This window comes from Acartia tonsa, chromosome 12 (genome assembly GCF_053477335.1).
Source record: "Acartia tonsa isolate MP-2025a chromosome 12, ASM5347733v1, whole genome shotgun sequence".
NCBI classification, from domain to species: domain Eukaryota; kingdom Metazoa; phylum Arthropoda; class Copepoda; order Calanoida; family Acartiidae; genus Acartia; species Acartia tonsa.
The window spans coordinates 43,892,968-43,915,915 of record NC_137271.1 but is presented as its reverse complement, the minus strand read 5'-3'; the positions used below and the strand labels follow the sequence as shown (position 1 = coordinate 43,915,915).

At 31.9% G+C, this 22,948-nt stretch overlaps 1 protein-coding gene across 1 annotated transcript in view; it reads right to left on the bottom strand.

Annotated features, from left to right (window-relative positions):
- LOC145333367 (uncharacterized) overlaps positions 1–22,948 on the bottom strand; it is a 31,858-nt gene that overhangs the window by 6,243 nt on the left and 2,667 nt on the right. Inside the window, exons 5-6 of the mRNA XM_080178484.1 lie at positions 21,813–21,860; positions 18,219–18,331 (exon numbers count right to left, since the gene is read on the bottom strand). Coding sequence (XP_080034610.1) covers positions 18,219–18,331; positions 21,813–21,860 — 161 coding nt within the window. The remainder of the gene's footprint in view (positions 1–18,218; positions 18,332–21,812; positions 21,861–22,948) is intronic.

Here is a 22,948-nt window from a genome sequence, read left to right as displayed (position 1 = left end):
GAAAAATATACTAATCTAAACATAATATATTTATATATAACCTTGACACTCAATAAAGCTAATCACAAACGGTTTATTAGGGACCCCTTAAAAATAAGGGTATCTTTAGCCTTACTTTAGTTTAGGGGAGATAGTCTACCCTTAAATTTAGTAATGTCAAGCTTAGGTAAAGATTTTGATAGGAATACTTTAGCCTTACATAAACCTATCATATCAATATAAGGTACTCTAAGTTGTCTTCCTTTGCCAGCCCCCCCTCCACATCTACCCTTTTCAAACGATTCCCCCCCAATGAATAGCCGCCATAATTGAATTTGTTCCACTGGCAAGAAATTTTGGTTTTTTAATAACCCGTTTTACCCCATCCCTTATCCTCTACCCCACTTTTGCTTTCATTACAAAATTCTTCCATCCTAACTTAACAACGCTACTCAAAAATGTAGCTCACCAAATTTACACATAAGGTGACGTTAACATGGGAAATACATATAATTAATTATGAAAATAATATATCCAAGTGCGTCTGTCGATAAAAAGAGAAGGATGCAATCAATCATTTAGCTCTTTATTTTTAATTTTTTAAGTTCAAAAGTATTGTACTCGGCTATTCCTTGGCCGATTTAGGCTTTTAATCATATCCTGGCCGAGACAAATTTAGACCATTGACTAATCAAAAATCGGTTCAGTTAGAGGGATACCCAACGTCTCATTTTATTGCTTCCTAAGTCTTATAACTACGTTGTAATACTATGTAACCCCCTAAATTAAGTTTAAATAAATGTGTACTATATATATTTAAATCACGCCCCTACCGCGTGGGTTAGTTTGGCACTCCTTTGTCAACAACCAGCCGCCATAACACTCACCATTCCCCTCCCCCCCCCCCCCGTCCCTTAGTGTTCTTTCAATTGGGGTTATATAAGAAAAGTTTCATTAGACTTAGAGGCGTTAAAAATTATCATGAGGCTGTATATTCTATTTTAAGTTTTCTACATTTTTTCCCTTAATCTTAATCTTGTTTTTACTAATTAAGAGATTTTTTAGCTGATTAATAAAAACTCTTCCTATCTTTTAAGTAAAAGATTTAGGAATCCCTATCATAAACCCCTCTCCCTTTATGATGCCCCAGCCTTATAAATCCTCCCTTTTCATATAATTCTCCACCTAGGTTTACCTAAGGGTGTCGTTAATTTATTAAAAAAAATAATGAATAAAATTGTTTCTTAGCTTAACAATTTGATATATTTTTTTAACAAAAAATTTTGTGGATTAAATTAAACTTTAATACAATAGAAAAAAATCTTATAGATTCATATAGAGCTAAAAGCATACTCTTTGTAATAAGTTTTAAATATAACTCTTTGTAGAATTTAATTTTCACGTCGCCATAGTTGTTCATTCAATTTAACAAAAAAGGATCAAAGTTTCAGCACTTTTTCCATTTCAAATATTTGATTATGAGTCATGTGATTTATCTATATTTCATGTAGTGCCTGTATACCAAGCAAAGAAATCACTCTGTACAAAAAAAATTTAAAATCTTTCTTTATAAATCTTACATCTTTAAAGTTTAGAAAAGTAGCCGCAATTATGTATAACAAATATAGGATGTATGTCTGTGTGTGCATGGGAATTAAATAGAAATTTGAAGCTTTTTAAGGCCATAATATTTTTTTTTAATTCAAGCTAAAAGAACGATTTGCTGTTTTTAAAAATAACCAAAAAAATAATAAGGGAGTACAGCAGTACTACAGTATAATTAACCAATAGATATAATAGAACTAGATGGTCAATCGGGATCCATAATTTGTGAGACTTAACCCTTAACAGTTGGGCCCCTTGCCGCACCTTTATCAGTAGTTCAATGCCCCCCCCTCCCCATTATCTCAGCTCCTATTAAAGCTAGAGGGCTAAAAAAAATTGTGCATGTCCCCTATTTGATAATGAATTTATGCTTCCTCCACACTTTTATTCAACAACCTTTGTTTTTACATCCTTTTTTACTTAGGGGGGGGGGGGGGGGGGGATCACCAAAAAAAACATAAAAAAAAACTTTGGACAAAATACAGCTTTTTGGGAGATATATTTTTCATCCCCTCCATTTTATTTTATTTGGGGGAGGGTTTCCTGAACCCCATAAAACATCCCCCCAAACCTGTAGTAGTACATCCTCATCCTTATACTAAAGTAACAGGAAGTTTGTGTGTCTGTCTGTGTATCTGTACCGAAGGATCTCGCTAACCGCTGAACTGATTGGGTTCTCCTTAACAAGGTAGCTTCTCATAAGTCCCAGGAAGGTTTATAACTATTTTCTTGGGGGGTGGGATAACCCCAACGCCCCCAAAAATGAAAAATACCCCCCCCACAATTTTTTTTTTGAATTTTTTAACTAAAATTAAAAATGATGATGGGGGGGCACCCCTAGATATACCACACTTTTCTGGGATCTTGCTGTGTCAAGTATCAACTGTTGGGAATATCAAAGGATAACTTCATGCAAAATTTGAGCCGGATCCGGCCAAAACCGGCCGTGAATTTTATGAAAAACCGGTTTTTTCCAGTTTTTAGTGGGTATCTGTAAATCGATTCAGCTGGAGCAAAACCGGTTGGAGGTACATGTGATGTAAAATTTTCTGTACCTCCAACCGGTTTTGCTCCAGCTGAATCGATTTACAGATACCCACTAAAAACCGGGAAAAAACCGGTTTTTCATTAAATTCACGGCCGGTTTTGGACGGATCCGGCTCAAATTTTGCATGGAGTCATCCTTTGATATTCCCAACAGTTGATACTTGACACAGCAAGATCCCAGAAAAGTGTGGTATATCTAGGCAAACCCCCCGAAAAAAAAATTTTTCTACCCAACAAAATTTTTTTTTACTTTTTCTTATAAAATCTAAAATAAGATATTGAGTAATCAAATTTGACTCCCCCTCCTCAAGTGCCCCTAGAGGCCTCTAGGGGCATAGCCGCTAGTAAGAAATATAGGTATACAAGTCAATTTCAGGTTCCATGTATAATTCTGAAGGTCCTGATCCTCCAGGCATAGATGTCCAAAGAGGGGGTGAAGTGGGGATTAACCCCCTCAAACAATTTGAGGAGGGATAAATACCCCCCCCCCCCCAAAATAAAAATTTCTAACAAAAAAATTTTTGGCGCGCTTCCAGTGCATTTTTAGTACTAAATATTTAATAAAATTTAAATTACCCCCCAAAAAATTTTACCCCAGGAGTAAATTTGGGGGGGGGGGGGTAAACAAAATTTACCCCTGCAAACAGATTTCAGTTGGGGTAATTACCCCCCCAAGCAAATTTTACCCCCAGGGTAAAAATTTTAAGGAGGTTAAAAAAAATTTGCGGCACGCTTCGCACACCATTTTTTCCCCCTTTGACAAGAAAAATCTTTTTAGTGAGTGTGGAAGGTCACCCCTTTTCCAAAAAAAAAATTAATTTGAAATTGAAGACAAAACATTTTTTAAGAGGGTCACCCCATCCCCAGAAAAATTAAAAGTGGAAGAAAAAAATATTTGTACCGGGGGGTGTGGGAAGTCACCCCATTTCATGGAAGAAAAATTTTAAAATGGAAGATAAAAAAATTTTAGATAAAATTTTTTTATGGGGGTGTGAGAGGTCACCTCACCCCCAAAAAAATTCAAAAATAAAAGAAAAAAATTAAAAAATTGAAAATGGGAACCCAGTATTAGTGTCGGACTGATTATGACGTAACAAAAAAAATTAGCCAATGAGAGGCCACTATGAATTTTACCATTGGTCAATAATGTCCTCTCATTGGCTATTTTTTTTTTGTTACGTCATAATCAGTCCGACACTATTACTGGGTTCGAAAATGGAAGTTAATTTTTTTTTAATTTAAGGGGGTTTGGGAGGGTACTCAACCCCCAAAAAATATAAAATAAAAGAAAAGTATTTTTTTTTAAATTTAAGGTGGTGTTGGAGATCACCCACCCATGAAATAAAAAAGTTGAAAAATTAACAAAGGGGTTTGTCTTATAGGAACCGCTTTATATGTATAACAGAATTTGATGCCAGATAGACCATTTAGATCTTAAATATCTATTCATTGGTTGTCAAAGGTGTTTTAAAACAAGTTAGAGAAGAAAGAAAAATTACCTGCTTTCTCATACCTTTAAGAATACCTTAATTTATTTAGGTGTCCCTAACTTTTAATGTAAGCCTACCTTAAAGTTTTACTAAAAACCTTACATAAGTTTCCTAAGTAACCTTTATCAACCCCCCCCCCTTCCCCTCTCTTCTCTCCTCTACCTGCTTTCTTTCCAATTAAGTACCCTTTAGCTATACCTAACTCTTTATGTAAAGCTAGTCTAATCCCCTCCCCCTTTTCAATGCCCCTAACTCATATATCAACCCTTTTGATCCACTTCTCCAAGCCTTACTTATGAAAAATAAAGGTTACCTTAATTAATTTTAAAATAATAAGAATTAAAATTCTTTCATATGCAGACAATTTGATGTTGACTTTGTGTGGATTATTTTTAATTTTACTACAATAGAAAAAAATTATAAGGCAAGATCTTATAGAAATAAAAGCTACTCTTTGTAACAAACATATCAAATTTGATAATATGTGACTCTTTGTAGATTTTAATTTTAACATCTATATAGATGTTCATTCATTTTAACAAAAAAGTACATAGATTCAACACTTGCTTATTTCTAATATTCGATTATGTGTCATGTGTTTTACCTATATTTCACATGGTGCCTATACCAAGGTAAGAAATCACTATGTAACAAGGATGACAACATCCATAAAAGCGAAGCTCTGAAATGGAAGGACAAACAAACTTTAACACTTGTAGATTGTCAGAACTTAATTAGCAGAATATTAATGCATCAGTACAAAGAATATTGTAAGTAAATTTGTTGCAAACTGCCTAAATGGATGATACTGTTTAAGGACATACTAACATTTTTGGGACTTGTTTATAGAGATGCTATACTTATAACATTTTACCTTGTTGCATAAGAAATCAGTTTTCAAAAAAATCTGAAGAATCGGATAATTTTAATATACAAAAATTTGTTGTCAAAAATGGACGTACGCGCATTCTGGTATTGATTATAGAGTTTCTAAATTGTACCTAACTACTACAGGAATCATCATGCAAAGTTTGGAATCGATAGGACAATTCTAACCTGTTTAAACTAACGAAAAGAGCTAACTCTCTGTGACGAACATACGGACGGACCGACCCTAATTATAGAAAAGCTTCGATTTAAAAAAACGTTTTTTAACCTAACTTAAAAATCTAACATCTTTAAATATTAGAGGGGTTGTAGCTATCATGTATAACAAAAACAGGATGTGTGTCTGTGTGTGTGGGACTTCTTGAAAACTAATGAAGGCTATAATACTTTTTTTTAATTTTTAAGCTAAAAGAACAATTAGCTGTTTTAGATAATAACCTTTAAAAAAATATTCTACAGAGAAAGTACAAAAGTATAGTATAATGAACCAATAGATATAGTAGATCTAGATGGTAAAGCGGGCCCAACTTAATAAGGAATTTCCAAAGAGTTATCTTTATCCCAAAAAAAGTTAACTATTTAAAGATGATTTCTTATATATGTTATGTTGTATGCTTTACATCATGTGAGGGAAGAAATTTTTTAACCATATGATTAACCTAAGCAAAGGCTTATCCTAAGAAAGACTATTTATAGCTGATTCATTTTGCGAATGATATGAAAGGATAATTGCTCTTTCTAACCAAATTCTGTTTACTTTCTAACCAATATATGGCAGATTGATCCTCCCCTGTATTCCTATTGGCTGAATTTGGGAGTATGTATCTATATTATACCTTTTAATAATTCTTACTTGATAATTTCTTTATTGGTGTTCCTTTATTTCTTCAAAACTTGAATGACAGCTTTAAATGACTTATTTTTGATTAAAGTATTTTTTGGCAATGCTTCGCCTATCTATTATTAAGTGTTGATTTAGGGAAAAGAACACTGAAAACTTTTTTTACTATGCTAAGAAAATTGCTAATAAAACATCACATGTTTTATTTTAATAGAGAAAGAGGGGACAATGGGCTATTTATTACTAGCTTATACCAATAACGAAATTAATTTTTTTAAAATCACAAACATGGTTTTCAGCTTTATTACATTTGTCCCCAACATTTCAAATAACAATTTCTTATTTGTTGGAATAACAACATTTTGAAAATTTGATTGGTTGTTTCATTAAGTTGAGTGTTCAAACGTTTCAACACTCAATTTTAATTTACAGTAGGTGTATTTTTGTGTATCATCATTGGGGCTGTACATTAGTCTACTGGCTTTTGTCTTATCCCTGCTAACTTTATACCTGAGTTTGATCTTTAAATCATTTCATTGGTGCACGGGGTGGTTTAGCGCACCATTGAAATGATTTAAAGATCCAGCTCTGATTTATTTCATTTGTCCCCAACATTTTAAAATAATGTTTTCTTATTCGTTGGCTTAATAACTTTTGGGACTAGTAAAATTTGATTGGTTGTTTCATTAAGTTGATTGTTAAAACGTTTCAACTATAAATTTTAATTTACAGTAGGGGTATTTTTGTGTATCATCATTGGGGTTGCACATCAATTTATTGGCTTTTGTCTTATCCCTTTGGATGCCTGTTTTTTTAACCTTTCTTTGTGAATCTAATAACTTTTAAGTTTGAGGGGTAGCTGCTATTTTAAATAACAAAAATAGGATGTTTGTCTGTGAGCTGGGACGTCCAAATGGGGGGGAGGGGATGTAAACCCCCCCTCCCAACCTTCCCCCCAATAAATTTAGGTGTTTTTAAATATGGCTACGGCATATAACTAGGAGTTGGAAAAAACCTTTTGAATTCTACTCTAAGGTTTTTTGAAAAGATTTTTTAATTCCGACCATAAACAAAAAAGTTAGCATTTTGGGAGTTTGTGACCCACCTCCCATTTTCTGTGGGGGGGGGGGGTGTGTGGAAAATATTCCTCCCAAAAAGTTGTATTTTGTCCTAAAATTTTTTTAAAAAAATTTTTTAAGCTAAAAGAACAATTAATTTGCTGTTTTTAAAAATAACCAATTAAATTCTATTTGTTTGGCTTTAAGATTGCTTTTTTTTATGTAAAGTTGTACTTGTCATGAAAACCGTACATTAATTTGTAAGTACTTCTTGTCAACCCCCCTTCCCCTCTCCTAACATTTCTTCTTTTTGAATTTTTACCTGCTTTCTCTCCATTTAAGAACACTTTAAGTATACCTATTTCTTTATGTAAGCCTTCCTTAAAGTTATACTTACATTAATTTCTAAGTAACCCTTGTCTACCCCCCTTCCTTTCTTTATTGTCTACCTGCTTTCTCTCCAATTAAGAACCCTTTTAGTATACCCTATCTTTTTATGTAAGCCTCTCCTAGCGTTTCTTCATTTTGAATTTTTTTGGTTAAATAATGAAGTTAATTTAGAAAGTTTATGCTGAAGTTTTTTATGCATGGAAACTTTAGGCAGCTTTGAGAACCTGTTTTCCTTGAATTTTTGAAATTTTGAAAATTGTGTATTGCAGTTAAGAAATTTTGTTTTGGCTTATTTATAAAAACGTTTCCTAGTTTTATATGTATGGCTAAGCTTAACTAAAGTGTATGTAGCCTTTCTCAATGTAAAATTTAGGTAAGCCTTATAAAGTAAATTAAAATTAAAATAAAAATCATAAAATTAATGTTTTATGGACCAAAGATTTTTCAAGTTTACTAAAGTAAAAAAAAATGATTTAAGAAAGATCATGAATTAATAGTATTATACTCATTGTAATAAGTTTTTTTATATGTCTCTTTGTAAAATTTAATCTCAATAATCTTTTTTGTTGTTTATACATTTTAACCAAAAAGGTTTTTTAAATGTTTAGCATCTGCCCATTTGATTATAATTCATGATTCGGACCATGCTAAGCAAATTGCGAATAAAAAAAATTATCCTTTACAAAATATTTTGAAGCAATTCTTATAAATCTACTATCTTTAGAGCCGAAAGATAGAATGTATGTCTGTGTGTGTCTGGACTAAGAACTGCGCATGAAAACAGTTTGTTTTATTTTAAAAAGTTTTTTTAAAGCAAGAATAACAGTTTCCTTTTTTTACAAATATAACAAATATAAGAAGCTTCCATGAAAAGAAACCGATTTATTCCAGAAGCTAGCGAGATATTTTAGACACCCTTTATTATATCTCTTTTTAATGGCCCTTGAATTTTTTACACTTTACTTTATTTTTAAATTTTGGCGTATATTAAGGAACATCTATGAACATATCTTTCATTTGTAAGTAGAGGAAATCAGGGATCTAAAGGGATAAGACATTAGTAGATAGATTGATATTCCGTCCAAATTGAATTTGGGGATGCCTAGGCAAAATTTTTGCATTTTAATTTTTACACCCCTCCCCCCCCCCCAACATAAAAAAGCTTGGACGTCATTGTCCTGTACAATTAGTTATTGAAACGGTTGGATATTAAGATTAATAAACATACCACTTAAAATTTTGAAAAAAGTCCCAACAGTTATTAAGCTATTGAATAAGAAAACGTTATAATAAAACTTTGGGGACTAATGTAATATTTTAGAAAGCCCAATGACCCCTCCCTTCCTGGATTGAATGAGAATGTGTACTTGCTTTCTACCTGACTTAACTAGATAAGATACCTTTTATATTTTAAGTATACCTAAGTAATTTTATGTAACCCTAATTAAATAATTAAGAAATAAAATTTAAAAAAATATGAAAGACAAGTCTTAATTAGAGCAAAGTTTTTTTTGTCTACATAAATAGAAAAAAAGAAATATCATAGATAACTAAAAGTGTACTCATTGTAATAAATTTTGAATTATGCCTCTTTAAATGTAGAATGAAATGATCACATATATTTTGTTGTTCATTCGTTTTAACGAAAAAAATAATTTGCAAATGTTTAGGACACCTGCCCATTTCCAATATTTGAATATGATTTGTGTTTTTTATATATATTGGGGGAGGTTAATTTACCATATTTTCTATTAAAAAAATCACCCTATAAAAATATTTTTAAGTAACCATTCTTTATAATTAGAAAAATCAAAAATATCTTTAAAGAGGCCTTAGATGGTTACTTGCTATTATTTATAACACAGATAGGATGTATGTGGCGGAATTTACAAGGAACCGTGCTCAAAAACTTAAAAAAGATAGGAATATTTTTCCAAAATTTTAGTTAGAAAAACAATTGGCTGTTTTAAGACATAACCCAAAAGGTACTCGTATATCATCAAACCTGCTTTTTCTTGACATAGCTTAATGTAACTAAGAACAAAATAGGAACCCCTAGTAAACTTTATAAGGTACCTTAAACCTTTCCTAAGTCTTACTTGACATTACTACATTTAGGAATACTTAACAATAACTAAGAAACTCCAAAGGTATACTTAACTAAAAGCTTACATAAGCCTGACATAAGAAAATACCATTAGGGACACTTATCTTCGTTTGTGATTCTCACTTATATCTCCATCAAAATATACTAATCTAAACCAGGGGCGTCCAAGCTTTTTATTTTGGGGGGGGTAAAATTTTTTTAAGGGGGGGGGGGGGTAATTCGGTTTTTGGGGGGGGGGGGGGGTAAAATGGCGCGCGAAGCCTACGGCACCCCCAGGGTAGGGGTAAATTTTAAATGGGGGGGGGGGGGGTAAAATGAAAAAAAAATTTGGGGTTGCCTACGGCACCCCCAAATTCGTTAGGGGGGGGTAATCGCCCCATTACCCCCCCCCTTGGACGCCTATGATCTAAACATAATATATTTATATATAACCTTGACACTCTATATCTCCATCAAAGTAAGGCTAAAGATACCCTTATTTTTAAGGGGTCCCTAATAAACCGTTTGTGATTAGCTTTAATGTTTCTAAAATACTTCTGTATAAATGTTTAGATTAGTATATTTTGATGGAGAGATAGAGTGTCAAGGTCAGTGTGTTTTTTTTATGAGAACTTTTTTGAAAGCAATTTTACCCCACTTATAGTTATCAGAATTTAATAATTAATGGCTTATTTTCTTCGTTTTTTAATGCAATTGATAGAAAATTTAAAAAATATTACAGTTTTAGTTTAAAAAGTACAGTAAAATGTAAAATTCAAAACTTAATGTCAACATCTAAAAATGGTTTTAGCGCATTTTTCTTATGTTCAAATCTTCTACCTTTTGCAAGAATGGCTGCAAAACGCTTCAACGTTGAGATCTAGAGCTAAAAATGTATACAGATACTATTGGGGACATGTACTAGAATATATCAAAGTTTGAAGGTCATATCTCAATCAGGGAGGGAGTACTGGCCCCCCAAAGTCGACTACTGAAAATCCAATTTTTTTCTTGCAAAGGGTAGAAGATTTGAGCATAAGAAAAATGCGCTAAAACCATTTTGATGTTGTCACCTAAGTTTTGAATTTTAGATTTTACTATACTTTTTAATTAAAAACTGAAATATTTTTTAGTGTTCTATTAATTGCATTAAAAAACAAAGAAAATAAGCCATTAATCATTAAATTCTGATAACTATAAGTGGGGTAAAATTGCTTTCAAAAAAGTTCTCATAAAAAAAACACACTGACCTTGACACTCTATCTCTCCATCAAAATATACTAATCTAAACATTTATACAGAAGTATTTTAGAAACATTAAAGCTAAGAAATATAGGCATACAAGTCAATTTCAGGTTCCATGAATGATTCTGAAGGTACTGATCCTCCAAGCATAGACGTCCAAGGGGGGGGGGGTGAAGTGGGGATTACCCCCCCAAACAATTTGAGGAGGGATAAATACCCCCCCCCCCAAATAAAAATCTCTAACAAAAAAATTTCTCCCCCCCCCACAAAAAAAGCTTGGCCGCCCCACTCCAGGTATCCAGAAATTTTTTTAAAACTCCTTTTTTGAAATGAAAGAAACAGAATTTAAACAAAAAATTTGTAGAGTGTTGTGCAAGGTTGCCCCAACCCCCAAAAAATTGAAAATTGAAGAAAAAAAATTTGACAAGAAAAATCTTTTTAGTGAGTGTGGAAGGTCACCCCTTTTCCAAAAAAAAATAAATTTGAAATTGAAGACAAAACATTTTTTAAGAGGGTCACCCCACCCTCAGAAATATTAAAAGTGGAAGAAAAAAATATTTGTACCGGGGGGTGTGGGAAGTCACCCCATTTCATGGAAGAAAAATTTTAAAAAATTTCAGATAAAATTTTTTACGGGGGTGTGAGAGGTCACCTCACCCCCAAAAAAATTCAAAAAGAAAAAAAATTAAAAAATTGAAAATGGAAGTTAATTTTTTTTTTAATTTAAGGGGGTTTGGGAGGGTACTCAACCCCCAAAAAATATAAAATAAAAGAAAAGTATTTAAAAAAAAATTTAAGGTGGTGTTGGAGATCACCCACCCATGAAATAAAAAAGTTGAAAAATTAACAAATCTGTAAGGGTTAATTTCTTATTGCTCTATATGTATGACAGAATTTGGTGCCAGATAGACCATCTAGATCTTATATATCTATTCATTGGATGTCAAAGCTCTTCCCACCTCTACCTGCTTTCTTTTGAATTAAGAACCCTTAGGCATCGCTAACTTTAATGTAAGCCTACCTTAAATTTGTACTAAAAAAGCTTACATAAATTTGAAAGTAACCTTTATCAAACCCCCCTCCCCCCCCCCACCACCACCCTTCCCTATTAATTTCTACCTGCTTTCTTTGCAACGAAAGGTTTAGGAATCCCTAACTATTTATGTAAAGGTAGCTTAATCCCCTCCCTATTTTCGATGCCCCTACCTTATGAATCATCCCTTTTGATCCACTTCTCCAAGTCAAAAATCCTAGGGTATCTTATCAAAAAAAGGTACCTTAACTAATTTTAAAAATAATAAGAAATAAAATTCTTTCTTAGGATGACAATTTGATGTTTTTTCAACAAAACTTTGTGTGGATTATTTTTAATTTTACTATAATAGAAAAACAAACTGTAAGGATAGATCATATACAACTAAAAGCTACTCTTTGTAATAAACATATAAAATTTGTTAACATGTGACTCTTTGTAGATTTTAATTTTAACATCTATATAGATGTTCATACATTTTAACAAAAAAGTATCTTAGGTTCAACACTTGCCTATTTCTAATATTTGATTATATGTCATGTGTTTACCTATATATTACATGGTGCCTTTACCAAGCTAAGAAATCACTCTCTACAAAACGTTTTTTTAACCTTTCTTTATAAATCTAACAACTTTAAAGCTTAGAGAGGTTTTAGCTATTAAGTATAACAAAGACAGGACTTGAATAGAAACTACTTAAAAACTAATGAAAGCTATATAATTTTTATGATTTTTAAGCTAAAAGAACAGTTAGCTGTTTTAAATAATAACCTTTTAAAAAATATTCTACCAAGAAAGTACAAAAGTACAGGGTGAGTCAGAAAAAACTGAGTTTTTCGATTTTCAGAAACAACCAGAAGGAATACAGAAAAAATAATTATATATCCTTGTTCTCTGTACAAAAGCACATCAAACTTGTAAAAGGTGTTTTTCATTATCTCTAAAAATGCGGCCTCTGTGATAGGTGTATGGTGTCAAAAAATGCCTTGTGTGAAAAATGTTGATCAAGAAAAATTAAAATAACTCATCTATTTTGTATAAAAAAATCTTAAAATTTCAATATTTATTTAGAAAAAGGTCTAAGAAAAGTACTTTAATGAGTTTTAAAGGTGAAATGCTTTTTGGCTCCTCACAAAAGCATTTTTAGAATACTGCAATTTGTCATTTTTTCATATTTCTTGATTGTGATGCATGTGGTTTAAAAGAATCTTCTATAATAACGTAGCTTATAGTAAAAAGAAAAAAAAACCTTTTTATTTGACAAAAAAATCTCTTAAGATAAAAAAGTTATCAAGGTTTGAATTTTTAAAATGAAAATGCCTTTTAGAAACCTGCCTACCCTATTTAAATGAAGTTATTATAATGGATTATAACTAGGGTTGGGCCGGATAGTTTTTTGGCCGGATACCGGATACCGGATATCCGGCTGATTTCAAATGCCGGATATCCGGCCAACGCCGGATATCCGGCAAACTACCGGATATCCGGCCAAATTGCCGGATATCCGGCCGGATAACCGGCCAAATTACTAGCGTCTTATTATATAAAACTGGCGGCTAGGCCCTTAGAGGCCTCTAGGGGCACTTGAGGGCGGAGGGGAGTTGAATTTTGGGGGGGCTGACTTATTTTTATATTTAGTTGAAAAATTAAATGAAAATATCTTGGGAGAGTGGTGGTACCCTCACCCAAAATAGTTATAAACCTTCCCAGGGCCTATGAGAAGTTACCCTGTAAAGGAGAACCCGATCGGTTCAGCGGTTAGCGAGATCCTTCAGTACAGACAAACTTATAGACATCCTGTTACTTTATTATAAGGATTCAGGTTAAAACTTAAAATTTATGTAACTATTAAATGATCTTTCTTCTAAGCAATTAATCTAATAAACTTTTACTACCCTCAATCTGTAATATTAACCCCTGTTGGAGGATGTGCGGGGAGGTGTCATTGAACGCATGCCCCCTGCCCCCCCCCCCCCCCCCCCCTGTGCATTTTCTCTGTATAAAAGGTAGAGGGCTATAACTAAATGACTTTCGAAATATGGGTATGACACATAACTGAGAGTGGAATTTTTTGAATACCTCCTTCCTGGCGGGCACAAGATGCCAGCAAACCTGGCAAGGTCATTCAGGTAAAAAGTAAAAACGTTTTTTTTACTTAAACAAAGCATTTCATGTTATCAAATACTTAAATATTCTAAAGTCGTACATCCTCATAAGAAATATAGGTGTTCAAGTCGATTTCAGGTTCCAGGTATAGTCCTGCAAGTCCTGAACCTACAGGTCTCCAGAAATCTTTAAACGGTTCCTGTGACAGCAATTTTTGACTTAGACACTTCAAATTTTAAATTTAGGCTTTTTATATGTCTTCATGACATATTACAATTTCATAAAATCCGTTGCTGTTTACCTGCCGACCGCCAGTTTGAGACTGGCAGCTGCCAAGAACTGCTGCCCCCGCCAAAATTTATGTTTTGAGATTTCTAATAGGTATAAAATTTACATAAAGATAAACATATTCAAAAAAATTGTTCTTATAGCTTCAATAATAAGAAAATTACAGCCATTTATAAGAAAAAAAGCAGAAATATTTGTTGTAAAATATAAAATATTATATTGCCGGATATCCGGCCGGATAGTTTCAATATCCGGTATCCGGCCGGATATCCGGCCCAACCCTAATTATAACACACAAGTATAGTTTGTCAAAAGGGGGCGGAGATTTTAGAGATTAAATCCAGTCTTGCACCAAATATAGAGGAAATTCAGGGGGAGGGGGTAGGAATTTAGTTAACAAGATGAAATATTTCTGGTCATGAGCTGGTTTTCCGGTCATGGAGCATTAAATCTTAACAATAGATTACAACAAAACGTTTGATTTATAATGTGATAATTTAATTTAAATAAATTGTATTTTTAAGATGTTAAATATTTACAATCTATTAAATACAAATTTTAATAATCAAAAAATATGTTTGTTTATCTTTTTAGAATGGTAGACATTTTTTATTATTCATAAATCTACCTAAAAAGTACAAAGTAATGGCCGAAAAAGTCATCACACACACTTTTTGAAATCTTTATGCTCTAAAAAGCTCCGTTGTTTTCAGAGATATTCAAAAACACCTTTTCTAAGTTTAATGTATATTTTTATAGAGAACAAGAACCTATAATTGTTTTTTCCATATTCCTACTGGTTGTATCAGAAAATCGGAAAACTCAGTTTTTTCTGACTCACCCTGTATAGTATAATGAACCAATAGATATAGTAGATCTAGATGGTTAATCGAGCCCAATAAGTTGTGAAACTTAATAAGGAATATCCAAAGAGGTAACTTTATCCCAAGAAAGTTAACTATTTAAAGATGACTTCTTATATATGGTATGTCATATGCTTTAAATCATGCGAGGGAAGAAATTTTTAATCATATGATTAACCAAAGCAAAGGCTTATCCTATGAAAGACTATTTATAGATGATTCATTTTGCGAATGATATCAAAGGATAATTGCTCTTTCTAACCAAATTTTGTTTACTTTCTAACCAATATATGGTAGATTGATCCTCCCCTGTATTCCTGTTGGCTGAATTTCGGAGTATGTTTCTAGATTATACCTTTTAATAATTCTTACTTGATAATTTCTTTATTGGTGTTCCTTTTTTTCTTCAAATCTTGAATGACAGCTTTAAATGACTTATTTTTTATTACATTTTTTTACGGCAATGCTTCGCCTATCTATTATGAAGTGTTGATTTAGGGAAAAGAGAACACTGAAAACATTTTTTACTGTGCTAAGAAAATTGCTAATAAAACATCACATGTTTTATTTTAATAGAGAAAGAGGGGACAATGGGCTATTTATTACCAGCTTATACCAATAACGAAATTAATTTTAAAAAATCACAAACATTAACACTTGTATAGTGTCAGAACTGAATAATCAGAATATAAATGTATACGAGTCGAAGCAAAATTGTAAGTAAATTTGTTGAAAAACTGCTTGATACAGAATAATGTTTATGGACATACTTACATTTTAAGGACTTGATAGAGTTGCTTTGCTTATAATATTGTTCTTTGTTGTCCCAGGAATCAATATATCAAAAAGCAGATCAATCGGATAATTAGATCACATAAAAAATTGTTATTAAAAAAGTAGAAAAATCAACATGTTTAAAATGGACGTACGGACATTCTGGTGATGATTATAGAGTTGCTATGCTTTCTAAATCGTACCTAACTACTACAGGAATCATCATGCAAAGTTTGAAATCAATATGACAATTCTAACATGCCTAAATTAACGAATAAAAGCTATCTATCTTGGACGGACCGACCCTAATTATAGAAAAGCCTCGCTTTTAAAAATCATCCTGTACAAAACATTTTGAAGCAATTCATATAAATCTAATATCTTTAGAGGGGTAGCCAAAAGATAGGGTGTATGTCTGTGTGTGTGTGTAGGACTGGACTAAGAACTACGCATGAAAACAGTTTTTAGTATCTTTAAAAGTTTTAAAGCAAGAATAAGTTTCCTTTTTTTTTAAATATAACTAATGGCATATAAGAAGCTTCCATGCAGAAAAGAAACCTATTCATTCCAGAAGCTAGCAAGATATTTTAAACATCCTTGATTATATCTCTTTTTTTATGACCATTGTATTTACCTTCACTTTTACTTTATTTCTAAAATAGCAGCTACGCCCCTAGAGGCCTCTAGTGGCACTTTAGATGTTTTTATTTGTTAAAGTCTCTACATTACTTCTTTATTTTACGATAATTCTCTTTATGTTACAATGAAGTCTCCCATATATTTTAAATATTATCGATTTTTTGTCATTTCTCTTGGGAGGTTGGTTGTACCCTCTCCCAAAATAGTCATAAACCTTCCCAGAAACCATGAGAATCTACATATTAAGGAGAACCCGATCGGTTCAGCGTTTAGCGAGATCCTTTGGTACAGACACACAGACAAACAAACATCCTGCTACTTTAGTATACGGATTTTAGCGCATATGAAGGAACATAAATGAATATATCAATCAGTTAAATGTAGATGAAATCAGGGATCTAAAGGGATAAGACAATAGTAGATAAATTGATACCCCGCCCAAATTGAATTTTGGGATGCCTAGGCAAAATTTTTGAATTTTGATCTCCCCCCCCCCCCATATAAAAAAAGCTTGGACGTCCTTGTCCTGTACAATTAGTGGTTGAAACGGCTGGATATTAAGATTAATGAACATACCAATTAAATTTCGAAAAAAAGTCCCAAAAGTTATTAAGCTATTGAATAAGAAAACGTTATAATACAAATTTGGGGACTAATGTAATATTTTAGAAAGCCCAATGACCCCTCTCTCCCTGGATTGAATGAGAATTTGTACTTGCTTTCTACCTGACTTAACTAGATAAGATACCTTTTATATGTTAAGTATACCTAAGTAATTTTATGTAACCCTAATTAAATAATTAAAAAATAAAATCAAAAAATATGAAAGATAAGTCTTAATTAGAGTAAAGTTTTTTTCGTCTACATAAATAGAAAAAAAGAAACATTATAAATAACTAAAAGTGTACTCATTGTAATCAAATTTGAATTATAGCTCTTTAAATGTAGAATCAAATAATTACATCTATTTTGTTGTTCATTCATTTTAACAAAAAAAAATAATTTGCAAATGTTTAGCACACCTGCCCATTTCCAATATTTGAATATGATTTGTATTTTTTTATATATATTGGGGAGGTTAATTTACCATATTTTCTACTAAAAAAATCACCCTATAAAAAATATTTTTAAGTAACCATTCTTTATAATTATGAAAATAAAAAAATATCTTTAAAGAGGCCTTAGATGGTTAATTGCTATTATGTATAACACAGATAGGATGTATGTGGCAGAATTTACAAGGAACCGTGCTCAAAAACTTAAAAAAGATAGAAATATTTTTTAAAATCTTTAGTTAGAAAAACAATTGGCTGTTTTAAGACATAACCAAAAAGGTACTCGTGTATCAAACCTGCTTTTTCTTGACATAACTTAATGTAACTAAGAACAAAATAGGAACCCCTAGTAAACTTCATAAGGTACCTTACAGCTTCCCTAAGTCTTACTTAACATTACTACATTTAGGAATACTTAACAATAACTTAGAAACTTCATAGGAATACTTAACTAAAAGCTTACATAAGCCTGACATAAGAAAATACCATTAGGGACACTTATCTTCGTTCGTGATTCACACTATTATTACAACAAAATACAGTATTAAAATAGCCAAACCTTTTTGTTTTTTGACATACTGACTTATTACATTTTTACACGAAGCGCAAGAAATATTAGCATTAATATGACTGGATGTTTTTATTGGAGGATTTTTTTCTCAATGGTGATTTTGAGTTCGAATTTTTTTTGTCATTACCTCATTTGTAACCCATCTAAATTGATTATGAATATGATTTCTATCACAAGGTTGAAATAGATAAGACTATTTTAACATGACTAGAGACGGACTTGCCATTAATGTAGAAAGCTTCGCTTTTAGGAATATTTACCTATTTTTCCTTGCTCTATGAAGTAGACTTGCTACTTTGCTTGATATTTTATGGTAGATATTCAGCAACTCTCCAAACAATATTGAACTTGTATCGTTTTGGTGTTTCTTTCCCTAAAGCAAAATTTGGGAATAGTCCCTTTCGTGGCAACGCTCCTTAAGGGGCGATTCGTCATATTTTTAAAATGGCTTTTGATAGGTTATTTTAGGTTAGGTTAGGTTATATTGGGTTAGGTGATTGCCGCACAGGAATAAAGCCCCCCTAGAAATAGGAGAAAAGCTACTGTGAAATAAACGAAGAAATGCCCCTTAAGGAGCGTTGCCACGAAAGGGACAATACCCCAAAATTTTAACAGAAAAGAGAAGTTACTCTATAATAAATGCAAATATTCGTCCACCTGTCAGTCTTGTTAATGTTTGTCGGCAGCTATTTAAAATAGACGACTGAGATTTAAGTGAATATTCCCTGTGTCATCTAGTCCTTAGATAAAAGTATCAAGATGTCTATGTGTACCAAAAGATCTCGCTAACTTATACAGTATACGTTACGAAAAATGACCGGTTTTTTAAATGGTCTAGCCCCTCCTGTATTAAAGTTGAAACCCTAATTTTGTGTGATCTTTATATACATGTATGATGGTACGTGTTTGTATTGGTCAATTAGATCAAAGAACTTTTTCCGACATTCAGCAGGCTATGAAAGCAGATATTAGAAATGAAAAAAAATCAACCCTTATGTATTTTAAGTGAATTTTAGTTAAGCCGAAAAATCATAAATTTTGAGTTCTTGATACATACTTTTTGGGCTCAAATGACGTATGAGAGCTAGGAAGCTGGGTAAGGTGTCAACGGAAGCAGAATTTTATGCCTAAGATAAAGTTCAAGCAACCCCTATGCTTAAGTCAATTTTACTATGTGATTTTGTGGCTTAAGTAAAATTTACTTAAAATAATAAGGGTCGGAATTTTCTTTCATAGCCTGCTGAACATCGGAAAATGTTCTTTAGTCTAAGTGACCGATACAAACACCACACACACACAAAATAGGATTACAAATTCATTTTAGGTGGGGCTAGACCATTTGTAAGACCGGTCCTTTTTCGTAACGTATACTGTACGTGTCTCCTTTTCAATGTATCTTTTTCTAGGTCCTGGGAAGGTTTTTAACTATTTTGCGGAAGGGTAGCACCAACTTCCCAAAAAAGTTTTCTTTGGGTTATAGATTCCTAAGGTGATAAGGAACAAGCGAAGCTACTCTATAGATTAAGTCTTAAGTTAAAGGTATGTCCATAATCAGCAACCTACATTTAAGTAATGTTGCCAAGATCTAAACATAATTTATGTTTTGAACAAGGATGACAACATCCTTAAAAGCAAAGCTCTGAAACGGTAGGACAGACGAACATTAACCCTTATAGAGTGTAAGAACTGAATATACAAAATATAAATATATAAGTTTGGACAAAATTATACGTAAATCTGTTGCAAAAATTTATAAATTCAGAATACTGCTTAAGGACATACTGAAATTTTTAGGACTTGATTATAGAGTTGCTACGCTTATAATATTGTAACTTATTGTAATATTAATCAGTACTTTAAAAATCATAATAAAAATCATTTCATAAAAAATGTTAAAAAAGTTAAAAATCGATATGCTAAAAAAGGATGTACGGACATTCTAGTAACAAATATAGAGTTGCTACGCTTTCTAAATCGTACCTAACTATTACAAGTAAAGTTTAAAATCGATAAGCGATTCTAACATACCTAAATTAACCCAAAAAGCTATCCATTACGTACGAACGGACCGACCCTAATTATAGAAAAGCTCCGCTTTTAAAAAGCATTAAAGTTACCTTAAATAAAAAAACATGAATATTTTTTCTGATTACGTAATCAATATAAAATTTTTAGGTAAAATAAATAACTTTAGGCGCTATTAAGTGATAAGATAAAAATTTTCACTACGGAAATTTTTAGAATATTTGATTTTTACGAGAAATCGTAGATTTGGAACGTTTTTCATAAAAAAAATAATTTTACCCAAAATCTGTAAAAAAGACTTTGTTAGTTATTTATCGCATATCGTATCATAAACAGCTTACCGCGGATATTAAAATGAAAAAAAAAATAAGAATAAAACCAGTTTTGTTAGCTCTCAGGGACTAACAAAACTGGTATTGATTTACGATTATTATTTTAATATTCGTGGAAATAAATTGTCTGTAACACGATGCTATACATGATTTTTCTGTATGGCTGTATGGTTCTAATCCAGCGGATATAAATCGATTTCGAAGCCATACTGGAAAAAATTACTATTTTTTTAGAAATAGCATGTCTTTGAGAATATGTAGTATAGATACATTCATATTGTAGTTTATTTTTATGAATTCTTATCCTTTCTTAATTCACATATTTTGTATAAAAACAAGGATGACATCATATGAACTTTAAGAATTATATGAAAAAATACAAAATGATGACAGCATCCATAAAAGCGAAGCGCTGAAACGGACATTAACACTTGTATAGTGTCAGAACTGAATAATCAGAATATAAATGTATAAGAGTCGAAGCAAAATTTTAAGTAAATTTGTTGAAAAACTGCTTGATACTGGATAATGTTTATGGACAAACTTAAATTTTTAGGACTTGATTATAGAGTTGCTTCGCTTTTAATATTATACTTTGTTGTCCCAGGAATCAATATATCAAAAATCAGATCAATCGGATGATTAAATCACATACAAATTTGTTGTTATAAAAGTAAAAAATCAACATGTTTAAAATGGACGTACGGATATTCTGGTAATGATCATTGAGTTGCTACGCTTTCTAAATCGTACCTTACTACTAAAGGAATCACAATGCAAAGTTTGACATAGGTAGGACAATTCTAACATGCCTAAATTAACGAAAAAAGCTACCCGACATGAACGTACGGACGGACGAACCCTAATTATAGAAAAGCTTCGCTGTTAAAAATACACAAGGATGACAACATTTATATCAGCAAAGCTAATATTTTCGAGGGATTAGACAATGGACGATAAATTTATTTACAACTATAATAAACTTGTTAGTCCTTGCTTAAAAAGAAATCATTTGTGTAAGTGTTTGTAAACTGCTAGAATATACCAACCAATCAATATTTTTATAAGTCCCCTAAGATAATAAGCGTTCCGATGAATGATAAAACTTTGGATACTCTTATTATTTACATCCAAATGTCCTCTCCCCTTCCGGAACATAATTGGTCTTAATAAACAGTTTGACTTCTAAATAGCATTCGATAATGTGTCATGTCCTACCGTAATCGAAAAAATATTACTTTGATATTGCAGCAGATTTTTATGTACCCTGATAAAGTAGTACTCGCAGTTTGCTAAAAATAATGATTTCCTCCATCCCCCTTTACCCTATACCCTTTCCTTCTTCTTGATGAACGAACCGACCAAAAAATTAGGTCTACATTAGCAAGCTAAATTGACGACAAATTTTCCCCTGTCATAATATCCACGTATATCCTATGTCTGTACTTCGTCATATGATTCTACACAATTATGACAGTCTGTATGTATGTTCTTTACCTTGGATGAGATAGTTCTGCACAAATCCACTACTTCCTCTGTGTTTCCCTAAATACAAATATTATTTATTATATTTACTTTTAAAAATCTTGGAAAGAGGGGACAATGGAGTCCTAATTATTCTGCAGCCCTTTTTTCTCCCAATATATACAAGTACCAAAAGTAGAATAAAAAAAATGTATATGGTGCATGATTACGTTTATTGCACGACTTTTGTCTGAAAGTCTAACATTTGTATACCCTCTTGTTTACTTTACGCGACTGACGTCTTTTTTGACAATTAATTGGATGTTGCATCATATTTTCATGTTTTTTAATAAAATGAAACATGCAGCTGGTTAAAATAAAGATTCCACCCCATCACCTCCCCCCCCCCCCATAGGATGAAGGAACTGACCAATAAACTATATCTAAGTTAGCAACCTAAATCGACGAACACAGTAATAGTGTCTGACTGATTATGACGTAACAAAAAACAATTAGCCAATGAGAGGCCGTTATTGACCAACGGTAAAATTTATAGTGGCCTCTCATTGGCTATTTTTTTTGTTACGTCATAATCAGTCAGACACTATTACTGTGTTCTAAATCGACGACAACTTTTCCCCTGTCATAATATCCACATATACAGCATGACCCTCAAAAAAGTATTTTTAAGCATCTGCAGCCCTTATTTCTCAATGAATTAAAAAAAAATGCATATGTCCTTGTTCTCCATAGTATTCCACATAAGTAGATATAAAAATATTTTTTTTACCTCCATTAACACCGGAGATTTTTAGAGCTAAAGTTTTGAAAAAGTGACTGAGGAAAAAGTAACTTTTAACATGAAACGACTTTTTTAGCAAAATTAAGGTAGAAATCCTTTTATTTTTGTTACTAGCAGAAACTTTATACAAAAATGAAATAAAAAATTTAGTTTTTGAGTAAAAAGCATTTTTTACACATATTTTTTTAGTCTTTTTAGTTTAATGATATTTTGAAAAACTTACTTATTAGGCAAAATTTTTTAAGATTAAAAAACCAAATAAATCTTTATGAATATAGCAGGAAAATTGTTTTTGTTTCACAATCCTAACGTTAATAACAAAAAAGTTATGAAGAAAATAAAATTAAAACATAATGATTTTTTTGTC